This window comes from Pristis pectinata, chromosome 20 (assembly GCF_009764475.1).
Source record: "Pristis pectinata isolate sPriPec2 chromosome 20, sPriPec2.1.pri, whole genome shotgun sequence".
In the NCBI taxonomy this organism is placed as follows: Eukaryota; Metazoa; Chordata; class Chondrichthyes; order Rhinopristiformes; family Pristidae; genus Pristis; species Pristis pectinata.
The window spans coordinates 2,171,602-2,186,163 of NC_067424.1; the positions used below are offsets into that span (position 1 = coordinate 2,171,602).

At 46.7% G+C, this 14,562-nt stretch overlaps 1 protein-coding gene across 1 annotated transcript; it reads right to left on the reverse strand.

The window, feature by feature from the left end:
- Nucleotides 1-1,347: 1,347 nt before the first annotated feature.
- Nucleotides 1,348-14,562, reverse strand: LOC127580717 (vitamin K-dependent protein Z-like). Its single transcript, XM_052034489.1, has 6 exons — nt 14,544-14,562; nt 14,071-14,160; nt 10,526-10,686; nt 6,551-6,575; nt 5,293-5,433; nt 1,348-1,697 (listed from the first exon to the last, which is right to left on the reverse strand). The coding sequence occupies exons 2-6, from the start codon at nt 14,132-14,134 to the stop codon at nt 1,525-1,527; spliced, it is 564 nt and encodes a 187-aa protein (XP_051890449.1). The 5' UTR covers nt 14,135-14,160; nt 14,544-14,562; the 3' UTR covers nt 1,348-1,524.

A 14,562-nucleotide genomic window follows, 5' to 3' on the forward strand; every position in this document is an offset into this window, starting at 1 on the left:
TTTAAGATGTTCAAATCCCATTGAAGTTTATCCAACAGTGGAAGTCATGCTGACCGTGAAATTACACATTGTGCTGGAGTGTTCTGGACTTGTCAATGAAATAGGTTTGCAAGCACTGTCAGAGTATCTCCCCTACCTCCCCTGCACTAGCTCACCATCACCTTCTCAAGCTCAGTCATGGATGGGCAATCAATTCTGGCCTTGCCAACAACACCCACCCTCCACATTTAAATAAAGAAATAGTTATTTACAGGATAAAATTAGGTTGTCTCAATTTCCCGCTGTAGTATCAGCAGAGGATTGGTGTAAACTGAGCATGATTGCCTTGTTTCTCAATTGTTAATATTTCCTGATGACCTAAAGGAAGGACATTTGGCCCATCAAGTTGATGCTGTCTACCAGAGCAATCCCATCATTCCCACTCTCCCACATACTTCCCCTCAAGTCTAAGCTCTTTCACATGCCCGTTAACCACCTCCTGATCCTCCTACCACCACGTGCATTGGGAGCAACTTACAGCGGCCAATTAACCTAACAGCCCGCATGTCTTTGGAGTGTAGGGGGAAACCCACTCCGTCACAGGGAGAAAGTAGCCACTCCACACAGACAGCACCCAAGGTCAGGACTGCACCTGGGTGGCTGGAGCTGTTCCACTGAGCCATCCCCTTCTCAAAGACAATTATGTTTGGGCCATCAGTACTGATGTAGACCGCTGATTCCTGGCCTGCTGAGTGATTCTACTTTCTAATTTTATTTCAGACTGTGTCATATCATATCAGAGTTATAGAGTAAAACAGCATGGGAACAGGCCCTTCAGCCCAACTCATCCATGCTGACCAAGGTGCCCACCTAAACTAGTCCCATTTGCCCGTGTTTGGTTCATATCCCTTCAAACCCTTCCTATCCAGACGTTTATCCAAATGTCTTTTAAGTGTTGTTATTGTACCTGCCTCAATTACTTTCTCTGGCAGCTCGTTGCTTAGATGCACCACCCTCTGCCTGTAGTTGCACCTCACGTCCCTTTTCAATCTGTCCCCTGGAACCTTTGCCCTCTCTCCTTCTTGATTCTCCAAAACGTGTGTGGAACAAGCTGCCAGAGGAGGTGGTGAGGCAGGGACAATAACAACACTTAAAAGGTCCTTGGACAGGTACATGGACAGCAAAGGTTTAGAGGGGTATGGGTCAAATGTCAGCAAATGGGACTGGCTCAGATGGGAGTCTTGGTCAACATGGACCAGTTGGGCAGAAGGGCCTGTTTCTGTGCTGTATGACAATGACTACAAACAATAGTCTTTATATTTCTATGATAAACACTTAACCAATGATTTCTGTAACAAACTGTTGTATGGCAAGTATTTTATTCCAAGGTGACAGGTAACTGAAATTTTACATAGTGTTCAACTTTTATAGCAAAGGTGAAATATTGATGTTTTCTGAAAATTATTCTGCACACTCCTAACTGAAAGTGACCCGCTGAGTTTGCATTCAAATTAAACAATTTCAGAAACATTTAAAGCTTCTGTTTCAATGGCTAAGATTGTTTTCCAGACTGTTGAGGGAGGTGGTTGCCAAATGAATCATGTCCTTTGTGAGTTCAATCAGCTTCTGGTGAGACTCTCTCATTTTCTTTTGCTTTTCAGTGAGTTCCCTCAGGAAGGTGAGGATGGATGGCAGGTCACAGTTGTTCCAGGGGTATTCTGAGCATGGGAAAAAAGAAGTTTGAACGGAAAAGTCTCTTAATCAGCAATGATTAAAACTCAGGTTCACAGCATTAAACCAATACTTCAGTTACATCCCTTGCTGCATTTTTCCAAGCTAGGAAGCAACTTTCTCTACGGGCACACACCCTAATTGTTTGCTTTTCTCAAGAATTACTAAACTCTAACCAATGACAATTTGACTATGTTTGTATATTAAGTCACAAACAACAAAGAACAAGAAAAGACAATTGTAATGAGGGGCGATGAATTTTGGAATGTGCTCTGTTTTCCAAAGATCATCAAATGACCCCAGAGAATTTGTACCAATGTTGACCAAAAGAATTGACTTCAGGTGGGTGAGGTAGGCCAAATAGAGAACACAGAACAGTACAACGCAGGAACAGACCCTTTGGCCCATGATGTCACGCTGAGCTATTTAGACTAGTAGTTAAATGTCTATCTAAACTAATCCCTTCTGCCTACACAATGCTCATATCCCTCCATTCTCTGCACATTCATGTGCCTGTCTAAGGCCCTCTCAAACGCCTCTATTGTATCCGCCTCCACTACCACCCCTGGCAGCACATTCCAGGCATTTACCGCTCTCTGTGTAAAAAACTTTTGGCTACCCTATCAATGCCTCTCATAATTTTATAAACCTCTGTCAGGTCTCCCATCAGCCTCCGCCGCTCCAGAGAAAACAACCCAAGTAAACCTCTTCTGCACCCTCTCCAAAGCCTCCACATCCTTCCTGTAATGCGGCAGCCAGAATTCAATGTGGCCAGATGTGGCCTAACCAGAGCTTTACCAAGCTGTAACATAACTTGCTGTTGCAGCTTTATAAAACTGCTCTTCTGATCAGAGGTTGGACTTCAAAGAGAGGGTGCTGCCTGGATTAGAGGGCATGTGCTATCAGGAGAGGCTGGACAAACTTGGGCTCTTTTCTCTGGAGCAGCCGAGGCTGAGGGGTGATCTGTTGGAAGTGTATAAAATTATGAGGGGCATAGATAGGGTGGACAAGCAATATCTTTTTCCCATTATTGAGCGATCCAATACCAGAGGGCAGGCATTTAAGGTGAGAGGGGGTAGGTTCAGAACAGACATGAGGGGTATGTTTTTTACTGAGAGAGTGGTGGATGCCTGGAATGCATTGCCTGATAGGGTGATGGAGGCAAATTCACTGGGGCTTGGATGGGCACATGAATGAGAGGAAAATAGAGGGATATGGGCATTCTGTAGGTAGGAGGGATTAGCTATGTCGGCACAAGATTGTGGGCCAAAGGGCCTGTTCTGTGCTGTACTGTTCTATGTTCTATATGTTCTATGTTCTATATTCAACCTGCCCTGTCTGAACTATTCAGGAATGCTCTTCAGCGTTGCGTCCTTGCCAGATGTGTGGTGCACTGACACATTCCCAATCCAGGAGCAATGCTTAATGCATATTATGACTTTGGTTTGGTCCTGTTTCTAACTGGACACCTCCCACAGAAAAGCTTTGATCCTGATCAAAGGTTCATCCAGACAAATTCAACACAGAGACACACAGTCCTGCAAAGGCTGGAATCTGGAGCAACACACAAACCACTGGAGGAACTCAGCGGGTCAAGCAGCATCTGTGGGGCAAAAGGTGTGACTTGACACTTCAGGTTGAGACCCTGCATCGGGACTGGGGGGAGAGGAAAGATGGCCGGTATTGAGAAGTGTGGCAGAGAGGTGGGGCAGACAGAGCTGGTTGGTGAGAGCTGGAAACAGATGAAAAAGATGGAGGGGAGAGGGAAGGGGGGAAAAGGTGAACAAAGGGAGAGAGAACTTGGGGTGGACTGGTGGGAGCGGGGAACATGGGGAGGGGGTCACCTGAAGTTGGAAAATTCAACATCCATACCATTGGGTTGTAGTTTGCCCAGGCAGAATACAGCTACTGTTCTTCTAGTTTACGTTTAGCCTCATGGTGGTAGGAGAGAAGGCCGAGGACAGACAGGTCGGTGCGGGGACAGGAAGGGGAGTTGGAATGACATGAATCCAGAAGCTCAGGACGACCATCGCAGACAGAGGACACGCACTCTGCGAAACGGTGCATCGTTTACGCTTGGTCTCACCAATGTAGAAGAGGCCACATTAGGAGCACTGAATGCAGTGGACCAGGTTGGAGGAGGTGCAGGTGAGTTCTCTCGCTTCTTCAATGTCCACATCTCCCTGGGTAGCAAATTCCAAGGAGTCCCAATCATCCGAGGGAAGAAATTCTCCCTCATCCATCACAAATGAACGCAACCTTATTCTGAACCAACTCCCCTTAGTTCTGGATTTCCCCAGAAGGCAAAACATTATTCCAGCACCCACCCCCTCCTCAGTCCACCAATCTCCTCTGGCCCCTGTCTCACCCCTCTCCCTCTCTTTACACCAGCCATCTCCCATCTCCACTCTCAGTCCTGATGCAGGGTCTCAACCTGAAACATAACAATTCCTTTCCCCTACAGATGCTGCTCGACCTGCTGAGTTCCTCCAGCAGAGTGTGTGTTGCTCCAGATTCCAGCATCTGCAATCTCTGTGTCTCCACACATAGGATGACTGATTCAAGGGATAACTTGGCTAATCAAGTGGTGATATCAATGGACAGTAGATGGGGTCAAATTCCCATTGTTACAGTCAGAATGTTCCTTGCTAAATTTACAATATTCTTTAAAACAGAATTATTAAACATCTTCAATTCCAAGGGCTGCCTTTCCAAAGGGATTCTCCAGCACCTTATAACTTGTGGCTTTAGTCATCTAAATATAGATTTAAAAATTTCAGCTTAGAAATTGCTACTATGCACTTTTGAGTATTAGTTAATCATTTGTTCCACAACCTGAGGTACAGGCCTGAATTTTAACCCTTTCGCGATGCACCATAGAAAGTATCCTATCCGGCTGCATCATGGCTTGGTATGGCAACTGCTCTGCCCAGGACCGCAAGAGTTGTGGACACAGCTCAGCACATCACGGAAACCAGCCTCCCCTCCATGGACTCTGTCTACACTTCTTGCTGCCTCGGTAAAGCAGCCAGCATAATCAAAGACCCCACCCACCCCAGACATTCTCCCTTCTCACCCCTCCCATGAGGCAGAAGATCCAAAAGCCTGAAAGCACGTACCACCAGGCTCTATCCCGCTGTTATAAGACTATTGAACGGTCACCTAGTACCTCGTTATGGCCTTGAATCTTATTGTCTGCCTGCACTGCACTTTCTCTGTAACTGACACTTTATTCTGCATTCTATTATTGTTTTCCCTTGTACTACCTCAATGCACTGCGTAATGAATTGATCTGTGTGAACGGTATGCATGACAAGTTTTTCACTGTACCTCAGTACATGCGACAATAATGAACCAATTTAGCAATTTACTGCTGGTCAGGGATTGAACGCAGAGTGTCAAAGATCTGGTTGTCAGGCTCCAACCTGCTGAGCTCCCAGCTGCTTTAATGACACCAACACCTTGCAGTGGAGATAAAAACCTTATGACAAAAATCCTGGTTGTGTCTGAGGAAGGAATTAACGCCTTCCTCACTGTTTCTCTCAACACATTCCCCTGCTACACACATGGTGGGAGACTCACCAAGGCTGAACCTCTCTAGATCCTGAGTGTGCTCTCTCAGACCGTGCCCCTCCACAGAGGTGTTTGGTGGTAATGTGGTCATCGGCCCCTGCTTCCCAGGAGCAGTGTACTCCTGCAATGCATCTACCTCCTGTGAAGAACCTGCAGGAAAGAAGATGAGAACATCAGAGGCACTCAGATGGGCAGGGAATGGAGGGGTATCCACCACGCGCAGGCAGATGTACAGTTTAACTTGGCTCCTGTGCTGTACTCCTCTATATTCTATGAGGACATGAGAAGTTGCAGCGGGAAGAGGCCATTCAGCCCCTCATGTGTGCCCTGCCAGTCAATAAGATCAAGGCTGATTAGTTTAGTGCCACTTTCCTGTTCTATCAACAGTCAGAACTGGTGAGAGAATTAGGGGTCTCAGAATGTGGGTCAGCATCACTTAAAGATAAGGTCCTTCATTCAGAGAAACTCTGAATTCTGGAGGGCTGTGGGCCGTTGTGGGTGGACCCCTAAACAACCAGCTACCTGCAAGGTATTTCAGGATTAGTTCACTAACTTTCTGTCATTTCTCCAAGAAAACCTAGGGATGGCTGAACATCCCAATGGAAAACACTACTGAACCATATTTCTAAAGCAGAAAAAAATATAACAACTAAATTCCCATGCATTACATATTTTAATGAGTTGCATATTCATTCTTCTGGGATTTAAATTTTGTACTTAACAAGTAAGGAAATTTGAAAACATCAGTTAATTCCCTATTAGAATCAGAATTAGAGTAAGATTTATTATCACTGACTTGGATGATGTGAAATTTGTCACTTTGCGGCAGCAGTGTAGTGCAGAGACATAAAATTACTATAAATTACAAAAATAAATAAATAATTTGTGCTAAACATAAAGGAATAACGAGGTAGTGTTCATGGGTTCATGGACCATTCAGAAATCTGATGGCGGAGGGGAAGAAGCTGTTCCTGAATTGTTGAGTGTGGGTCTTCAGGCTCCTGTACCTCCTCCCCGATGGTAGTAACGAGAAGAGTAATGAACAGATTTGTGAACCCTACTCTGTAGACATCAGAGACTTCACTCATTAACAGCCACAGATTTAACAATAAGTGGCTCAAAGTTGTGCTGTGGTGACTATGTAGTAATGGACACATGTACGATATTTCACAGCCTGTTATTTTAGCAGCTGCATCCATCCATTTCAGACTGTAAGTACAGTTAATGACTAATCTATGTGCTGAATTAGAAGAGGAAGAACACATACCATTATACTGCTTCCAGAACTGCTCCTGTAAAACAAATACTTCATTTATCATTTACATAGAACACAGAACAGTACAGCACAGGAACAGGCCCTTCAGCCCACCATGTCTGTGCCAACCATGATGCCAAACTAGACTAATCCCTTCTGCCTGCTCGGGACCCATACCCCTCCTTTCTCTGCCTGCTCATGAGCCTGTCTAAATGACTATTAAACTCCACTATCGTGGCTGCTTCCAGTACCCTCTGCCCGCACCCCAGCACCCCCTGGCAGCATGTTCCAGGCACCTACCGCTGTAAAAAACTTGCCCTGCAAATCTCCTTTAAACCTCCCCCCTCTCACCTTAAAGTTCTGCCCTCTAGTATTTGACATTTCCGCCCTGGGAAAAAGACTGACTGTCTACCTTGTCTGTGCCCCTCATAATTTTATAAACTTCTATCAGGTCTCCCCTCAGCCACCGACATAGAAAACAATCCAAGTCACCATGGATCCCATGCATCTTGGTCTTGTGGACCTGCCTACCATAAGGGACCTTGTCAAGTTCCTTACCAATATCCATATAGAGAACACCCACTGCCCTGCCCTCATCAATCACCTCATCACCTCCTCAAAAAACTCAGTCAGGTTTGTACCACATGGCCTGCCCTGAAAGCCATGCTGACTATCCCTAAAAGACTATGCTTTTCCAAATGAGAGTAAGTACGAGCCCTAAGAACCCCCTCCAATAGCTTCCCTACCACTGATGCAAGGTTCATTATTGCTCTTGTCCTTCTTAAAGAAAAGAACAACACTGGCTGCTCTCAAGCCCTCTGGGACCTCGTCTGTGGCTGGAAACAATACAAAGATCTCGGTCTTTCTCCTCTCTTGTCTCTCTCAATAACCTGGGATAGATCCATCAGGCCCTGGGGACTTATCCACCTTCTCCAACAGATTCAACACCTCCTCCTTCTTGACATCAGCATGCTCGATAATATTGGCGTACCCCTCCCTGATCTCAGCATCCTCCACGTCCCTCTCCTTGGTGAACACCGATGTGAAGTGCTCATTTAGTACCTCGTCCACTTCCTCTGGCTCCTTTGTCCTTGAGCGGTCCTACCGTCTCCCTGGTGACCCTCTTGTTTATAATGAATGTATAAAATGCCTTGGGATTTTCCTTAATTCTACCCACCAAGAACATTTCATGGCCCCTCTTTGCCCTCCTGATTCCCTGCTTTCCTGCTGTCTTTATATTCCTAAGGGCCCTGGCTTCCCAAACCTTACATGTGTTTCCTTCTCCTTGTTGACTAAATCTACAACCTCACGTCATCCAAGGTTCTGGAAACTTGCCATCCTCATCTTTCTTCCTCACAGGAACGTTAAGAAGCTTAATGTTGGGTATTGGCATTGGTTTATTATTGTCACTTGTACAGAGGTACAGTGAAAAACTTGTCTTGCATACCGATCGTACAGGTTAATTCATTACACAGCGCAGTTACATTGGGTTAGTACAGAGTGCATTGACGTAGTACAGGTAAAAACAATAACAGTACAGAGTAAAGTGTCACAGCTACAGGGAAGTGCAGTGCAGGTAGACAATAAGGTGCAAGGTCACAACAAGGTAGATCGTTAGGTCAGAGTCCATCTCATTGTATAAGGGAACTGTTCAATAGTCTTATCACAGTGGGGTAGAAGCTGTCCTTGAGCCTGGTGGTAAGTTTACAGAGAAGCAGGCTTCTAGTGTTTTAGGAGGGCTGTAATGAAGCTGCATGTTTCTGGAGGATCTTGGATGACTTCTACATTGCGCAGCTTTCCGAGTTCCTAACAACACCCACCAATATGCAATAGCGCCCCCTCATTAACAGCCTCCTTGTAACAAGCCAACTGTGTGGAAATATGGATCAGATCACTTTTGGAAGAAGCACCTGAAACTAGTAACCACAAGTTGTATTTACTTGGCACCGTCTAACTCTACAGAACATCCCAAGGTGCTTCACAGGACAGGTGTTGGTGTTCTTGCCTCGCAGTGCAAGTGACTCGGGTTTGATCCTATCTCCTGTGCTGTCTGTGTGGAGTTTGCACGTCCTCCCTGCTCTGACTTCCTCCCACATCCCAAAGACATGCAGGGTGGTGGGTTAATTGGCTGCTGTAAATTGCCCCTGGTGTGTGGGTGAGAGGTGGAAATTGGAGGGCAGTTGGCGGGAATGTGGGGGAGTACAAGTGGGATTAGTGTAGGAGGGTACTTGTTGGCCAGTACAGAGGGGGTGGACCGAAGGGCCTGTTTCTGTGCTGTGTGACTCTATGACTTGTGATGTGGGCCAAGGATGGAGCAGCTGTGGGCACCTATAACCAGGAAAGAGGAAACTAGAGAAAGAGATCGGAAGCAGAACATGTTAAAGGAGTGAGGATTTGTTGGAAATCGAGCGAGCTCGTGATACAGTTTCTATCTTCCCCGGTGCTGTATGGGAGTGAATCCCTAGTATTTCAGTGAACAGTGATGGTTCTCCATCAACGTGGTCCCTCGCTGCCTCAGGAAATTAGCCACCGTAATCAAGGACGGAGGCACAAGAGACGGCGGATGCTGGAACCTGGAGCAGCAAACAATCTGCTGCAGGAACTCAGCGGGTCGAGCAGCGTCTGTGGGGGGAGAGGAATTGTTGATGTTCCGGGTTAAAACCCTCCATCAGGACTGAGAGTGGAGAGGGGAGATGGTCAGCATAGAGGAGAAAGGGCAGTGGTGAGAAAGGATTCTGAGGCGATCGGTGGACTGAGGAGGGGTGTGAGATGACAGGCAGGTCATCCCACCCCAGTCATTCTCACTTCTCCCCTCTTCCATCGAGCAAAGACACAATCACCAGGCTCAGGGACAGCTTCTATCCTGCTGTTATCAGACTCTTGAACGGACCTCTCATACGATAAAGATGAACCTCTGATCTCTCCATCTACCTCATCATGGTCGTTGCACCTTATTGTCTACCTGCACTGCACTTTCTCTGTAACTGTAACACTTTATTCTGCATTCTGTTTTTGTTTTCCCTTGTACTACCTTGATGTACTCACATTTGAAATGATCTGTATAGATGGCATGCAAAACACAGGTTTTCACTGCATCCCAGTAAACGTGATAATAATAAACCAATTTCCAATTGCGTCCACTCTGACAGCAGTTCAACCATCACCTTTTCTCACCAACTGTAAGTTCTGGCCTGAAATGTTGATGATGGAAGTGTCCCTGGCTCTCTGTCACTCCATACCTGGAACCTGGGACACTCGGGGTGGGAGGGCAAAGGGGGAGTGAGGGCTTCCGTGTTTTCCCCTATCGTTAATCATTGGTGTGAAGCCGGCGGGGAAGGTGAGCAGTGACCGATCTCCCAATGTCCCAGGCCAGGGGCTGTCTGGTTTGTCCTGGGATCACGAGGCGGTGTGGTTAGGGTGGGGGTTGACGGGGGTGGGATGGTGTGGGATACATACCGCGTGGAGTGGGTGGAATGTGGTGAGGGATTAGGGAGGGATGGTGCAGGCGCTGTGTAGTGGTAGGTATGGGGGTGAGGTGGGGGGAACTGTAGGCAGTGGGTGGGGATTGAGAGGGGGCAAGGTTTTGGGGAGTGGTGTTGAAGTTGGTGTCGGGGGGATGTGGGGTAGGGAGTGATGGATGGCAGACGGGTGGTGCTGGAGTTGGGGGGCCGGTGTGGGGGGGATGTGTTGGGGAGTGGCTGTGATGTGGGGTGGGTTTGGTGGGGTGGTGAAAGGGGAATGGGGCAGGTCAGGGGGTGGGATGGTTTGGGCAGGTGCATGGTTAAGGTGAGTCAGCAGAAAGAAGTGAAGCCCCAACACACCGGAAGGTTCCTCGGCCTCACTACCCCCCCGTCCCTCCCCACCTACACCCACCCCAGAGACATCCCTCAGTTCGGTTCCCAGCACCACACTCTCTGTTATCAAAGCACAGCTGGAGGCAGCAACGAGCGGTCAACATGGGAGGAGTTATTGAGCGAAGACCCTTACAGTTTGCCCTTCATCTGTAAAACACTCCCGAGCCTCCTCTTTCGAGCACGTTTCCTCAAAGCATTCCCTCTGAAGGTTGTTGTCTACCAGCTCCTCCAGACCAACATTGGACCTGCGCACACGGGACAGGAAGTTGTTGGCCAGCGGCTTCTGCAGGAACACTGAATCACGGAGGGGTTAGCAGGCGGTGGGCTTAACCCTCAGCCCCACAGTACACACATGTGGTCAGCCCCACAGTACACACGTGTGAAAGTATATCAGCAGGTCAGGCAGCATCCGTGGAGAATGGAGCTTGGTTAATGTTTCATCAGCTTTGGGAAAACGTCAAGTTAAATCCACATTTGCCACATCCACTGACACCTTTATCTTCCTTTGTAACTAATTCTGAATATGCTTGGGCCTTATTCAACATCATCACTGACCTTTCATCTCATCCTGACTCCCCTCCCCTTTCCCCTCACCCTTCATCTCATTCCCCTCATCCTGATATCCATCCCCCCCATCCTCACATCCTTTCCATTCCCTCTATCCTATATGTTTGATGCACCACAGAAAGCATCCTATCTGGATGGATCACGGCTTGGTACGGCAACTGCTCTGTCTGGGACCGCAAGAAACTGCAGAGAGTTGTGGACACAGCTCAGCACATCACGGACACCAGCCTCCCCTCCATGGACTCTGTTTATACTCCTCGCTGCCTCGGTAAAGCAGCCAGCATAATCAAAGACCCCACCCAACCCAGACATTCTCTCTTCTCCCCTCTCCCATCAGGCAGAAGATACAAAAGCCTGAAAGCACGTACCACCAGGCTCAAGGACAGCTTCTATCCCACTGTTATAAGACTATTGAATGGTCCCCTAGCACGACAAGATGGACTCTTGACCTCACAATCCATCTCGTTATGACCTTGCACCTTATTGTCTGCCTGCACTGCACTTTCTCTGTAACTGTGACACTTTATTCTGCATTCTGTATTGTTTTCCCTTGTTACAGCAATTAATTACAGCAGTGCATTCTCTCAATGCACTGCTGTAATTAATTGTTCTGTGTGAACAGTATGCATGACAAGTTTTTCGCTGTAGCTCTCATGAACTTACTGCTGGTCAGGGATTGAACGCAGAGTGTCAAAGATCTGGTTGTCAGGCTCCAACCTGCTGAGCTCCCAGCTGCTTTAATGACACCAACACTTTACGTCTGTCCATGTGACAGTAATAAACCAAGATAAACAACATATCCTTTGGTTGCTGGCCTGGAACATCATACCCTCCCCTCACACACCAACACCAGTGCGAGACCCTGGTGTTATACCCATGGACCCTATTGTGTGTCAGGAGATGGGTGCCCCCGTCTCTGGGGAAACAGCCCAGGCAAGGCCAGCCCTTGTAATATCGCGGATGTAGTGCCAGACCTTGGCCATTCAACAGCCTCACCTTGTTCGGTAATTTCACCCAGGTGATGTCAACAACATTACAGCATTACCCCTGTGTATACCGGCAACTCAGGAGGGGAGATTGGATATAATGAAACAATGCCTCCGGGTAGCACATGGGATAGAATTACTTGGACTTGGTTTCCATGACGTCTCTCCACAAGCCCAACATGAACAACACCAGCTTTCACCATGTCTGGCAAAGTTCAGCTTGAGAAAATAACCTAGAAGCTCACTTTATCCTAAATTTTTACAGCAAGTTTTGTCAGTTATCCAGCAACTAGCAGGATGTTTTCATTACTTTGTGTCCCAGTGTGAGGACATTTCTTGTTTGGGAAGGGAGGTGTGTGACCCAAGTTAGATGGGTCCTGCCCAACATTCCCCAGTAACAGAAACCCAGGTAAAAAAAGATTCAATCATGAGCTGGCTTTTATCCTGACATAGATGTTCTTCGAAGCACTTGAGAATAATTAAAACATTTTAACCTTCTGTATAATTATGACTAAAGTGTGTGAGATTATCTCTTCGAGATGGTTACAAACCATCAGCCTTAATTCAACTGGAATGTCATTTTAAACTTTATTCCCTTTAACCACACGAGCATCACAGAAAATCTTGGTCAGTAGGAGACAGGTGTGTCATGTACTGCGTCTGCAGTGGTACAGCTCCCCACAATGTGTGTAGCAGATAGAGATGCTGCCTCACAGCTCCAGTGACCCAGGTTCGATCCCGATCTCAGGTGTTGTTGGTGTGGGGTTTGCACATTCTCCCTGTGACCATGTGGGCTTTCTCTGGGGACTCCAATTTCCCTCAATACTCCAAAGATCTGCCAGTGGACTAATTGACCATTTAAATTACCTCTAGTGTAGGTGTGTGTGAGGGGGGAGTGGTTGATGGGCATGTGAGAGGGAATAAGCTGTAGGGAATTGTGGGTGAATGGGACTGATGGGAGACCCTGAAAGATGGAGTGGACTGAGTGGCCTCCTTCTGTGTTGTATACAAAACGAGCTGCCAGAGAGGTGGCTGAGGCAGGGACATTAACATTTAAAAGATACTTGGACAGGTACATGGATGGGAAAGGTTTAGAGGGATATGGGCCTAACATGGGCAAATGGGACTGGCTTGGATGGGAACCTTGGTCAGCATGGATTGGTTGGGCCAAAGGACCTGTTTCCATGTTGTGTGACTCTGTGACTCTATATGGAAATACGGAACCACACCAACAATCACAAGTACTTTCAACAATACATTTAATTGTTTGATCAAAGATTCAAGGGAACACCCTGGAAAACATGGACCATTTCTTATACCTTGGGAGCACCCCTCAGCAAAAACCAACATTGATGATGAAATACACCATTGTCTCCATTGTGCCAGTGCAGCCTTTGCTCAATTGAGGAGACCATTTGAAGACCAAGACCTCAGACCTGGCACAAAACCCACAGTCTGCTGGGCAGCATTTGTCCGGGACCTTCCTTATGTTCTGAGACCTGATTACCTAGAGCAGGCACCTCAAGATCCATAATATCCCTCAAGTCCACTGGAAGTATAAGTGAGCCAATAGCAGTGTCCTCTCATTGGCCAGATGCTCCAGCACTGAGGTTCTATATTCACACTGTTGATTCCATCGGGCATGCAATGTCATTTGCACTCCCAACATTAGACATTCATTCTGATCTCTGTCATTACCAGGTGGACAGGAGAGAAGGTTCAAGGAAATTCTGAAAGCCTCCTAGAAAAATGCAACATCCCCACTGACTCCTGTGAACCCCTGGCCCATGAGTGGTGAAGGAGCAATTGGAGAGTCCTGAGAACCTCAGGGCCATGCATTGGGAGTGCACAGGAGCTTGAAGTAAAAGGTGCAATAGCTACAAACGACATCACCTCTCCCTCCACCTCGTCAATCACTACCCGCCCCATTTGTGGAAGAGTTTACGGTTTTCACACTGGCCTCATTATTCACCGGAGGCCTCACAGAACCAGAGTGGAAGTAGGTCACCCTCGACCCCATTGGACCCACTTAGCCAAAGAAATCAAAAGAGTACTTTTCAATGTTGCTTTAGAAACTATCTGCCTTGTCCCGTAAACGTAATAAATCATGGGTGGAGTTACTTACAGCAGTTCACCTGGCTGCACAGGAAGAGAAGGATGATTTTTCTGTTTTTCAAAATTTCATTCATTTTAATTTCAGAATTCTTTCTGCACTCTATGAAGGATACAGAAGCAATTATATGAAATGATTTTGCACAATTGTGACAGTTTGTACATTATTTGTAAATGAGTCCACAGTTTTTAAATACTGCAAACATTTAGTTAATAAATAACTAGACAATAAGGTCACGATGGTATAAAAATGAAAAAAACACCAATTCCAGTAAAAGGTATTTCAACATTGTAGATTTTTGGGTGTATGTCAAAGTCTTATGTCCTGCTTTCTATGTGAGAGTTGAGAGTTTGGGTTTGGAGCAGAACCTGGAGATTCAGTCTGTGAACTACAATGGATGGGGTGTAATATATCACACGGGTGCTGAGGTTGTCCTAATTGTGCAAAACAATTGTTTCTTAATATTCTTTTTGGCATTTTCTTACCTGAAGCAAGATCCTCCAG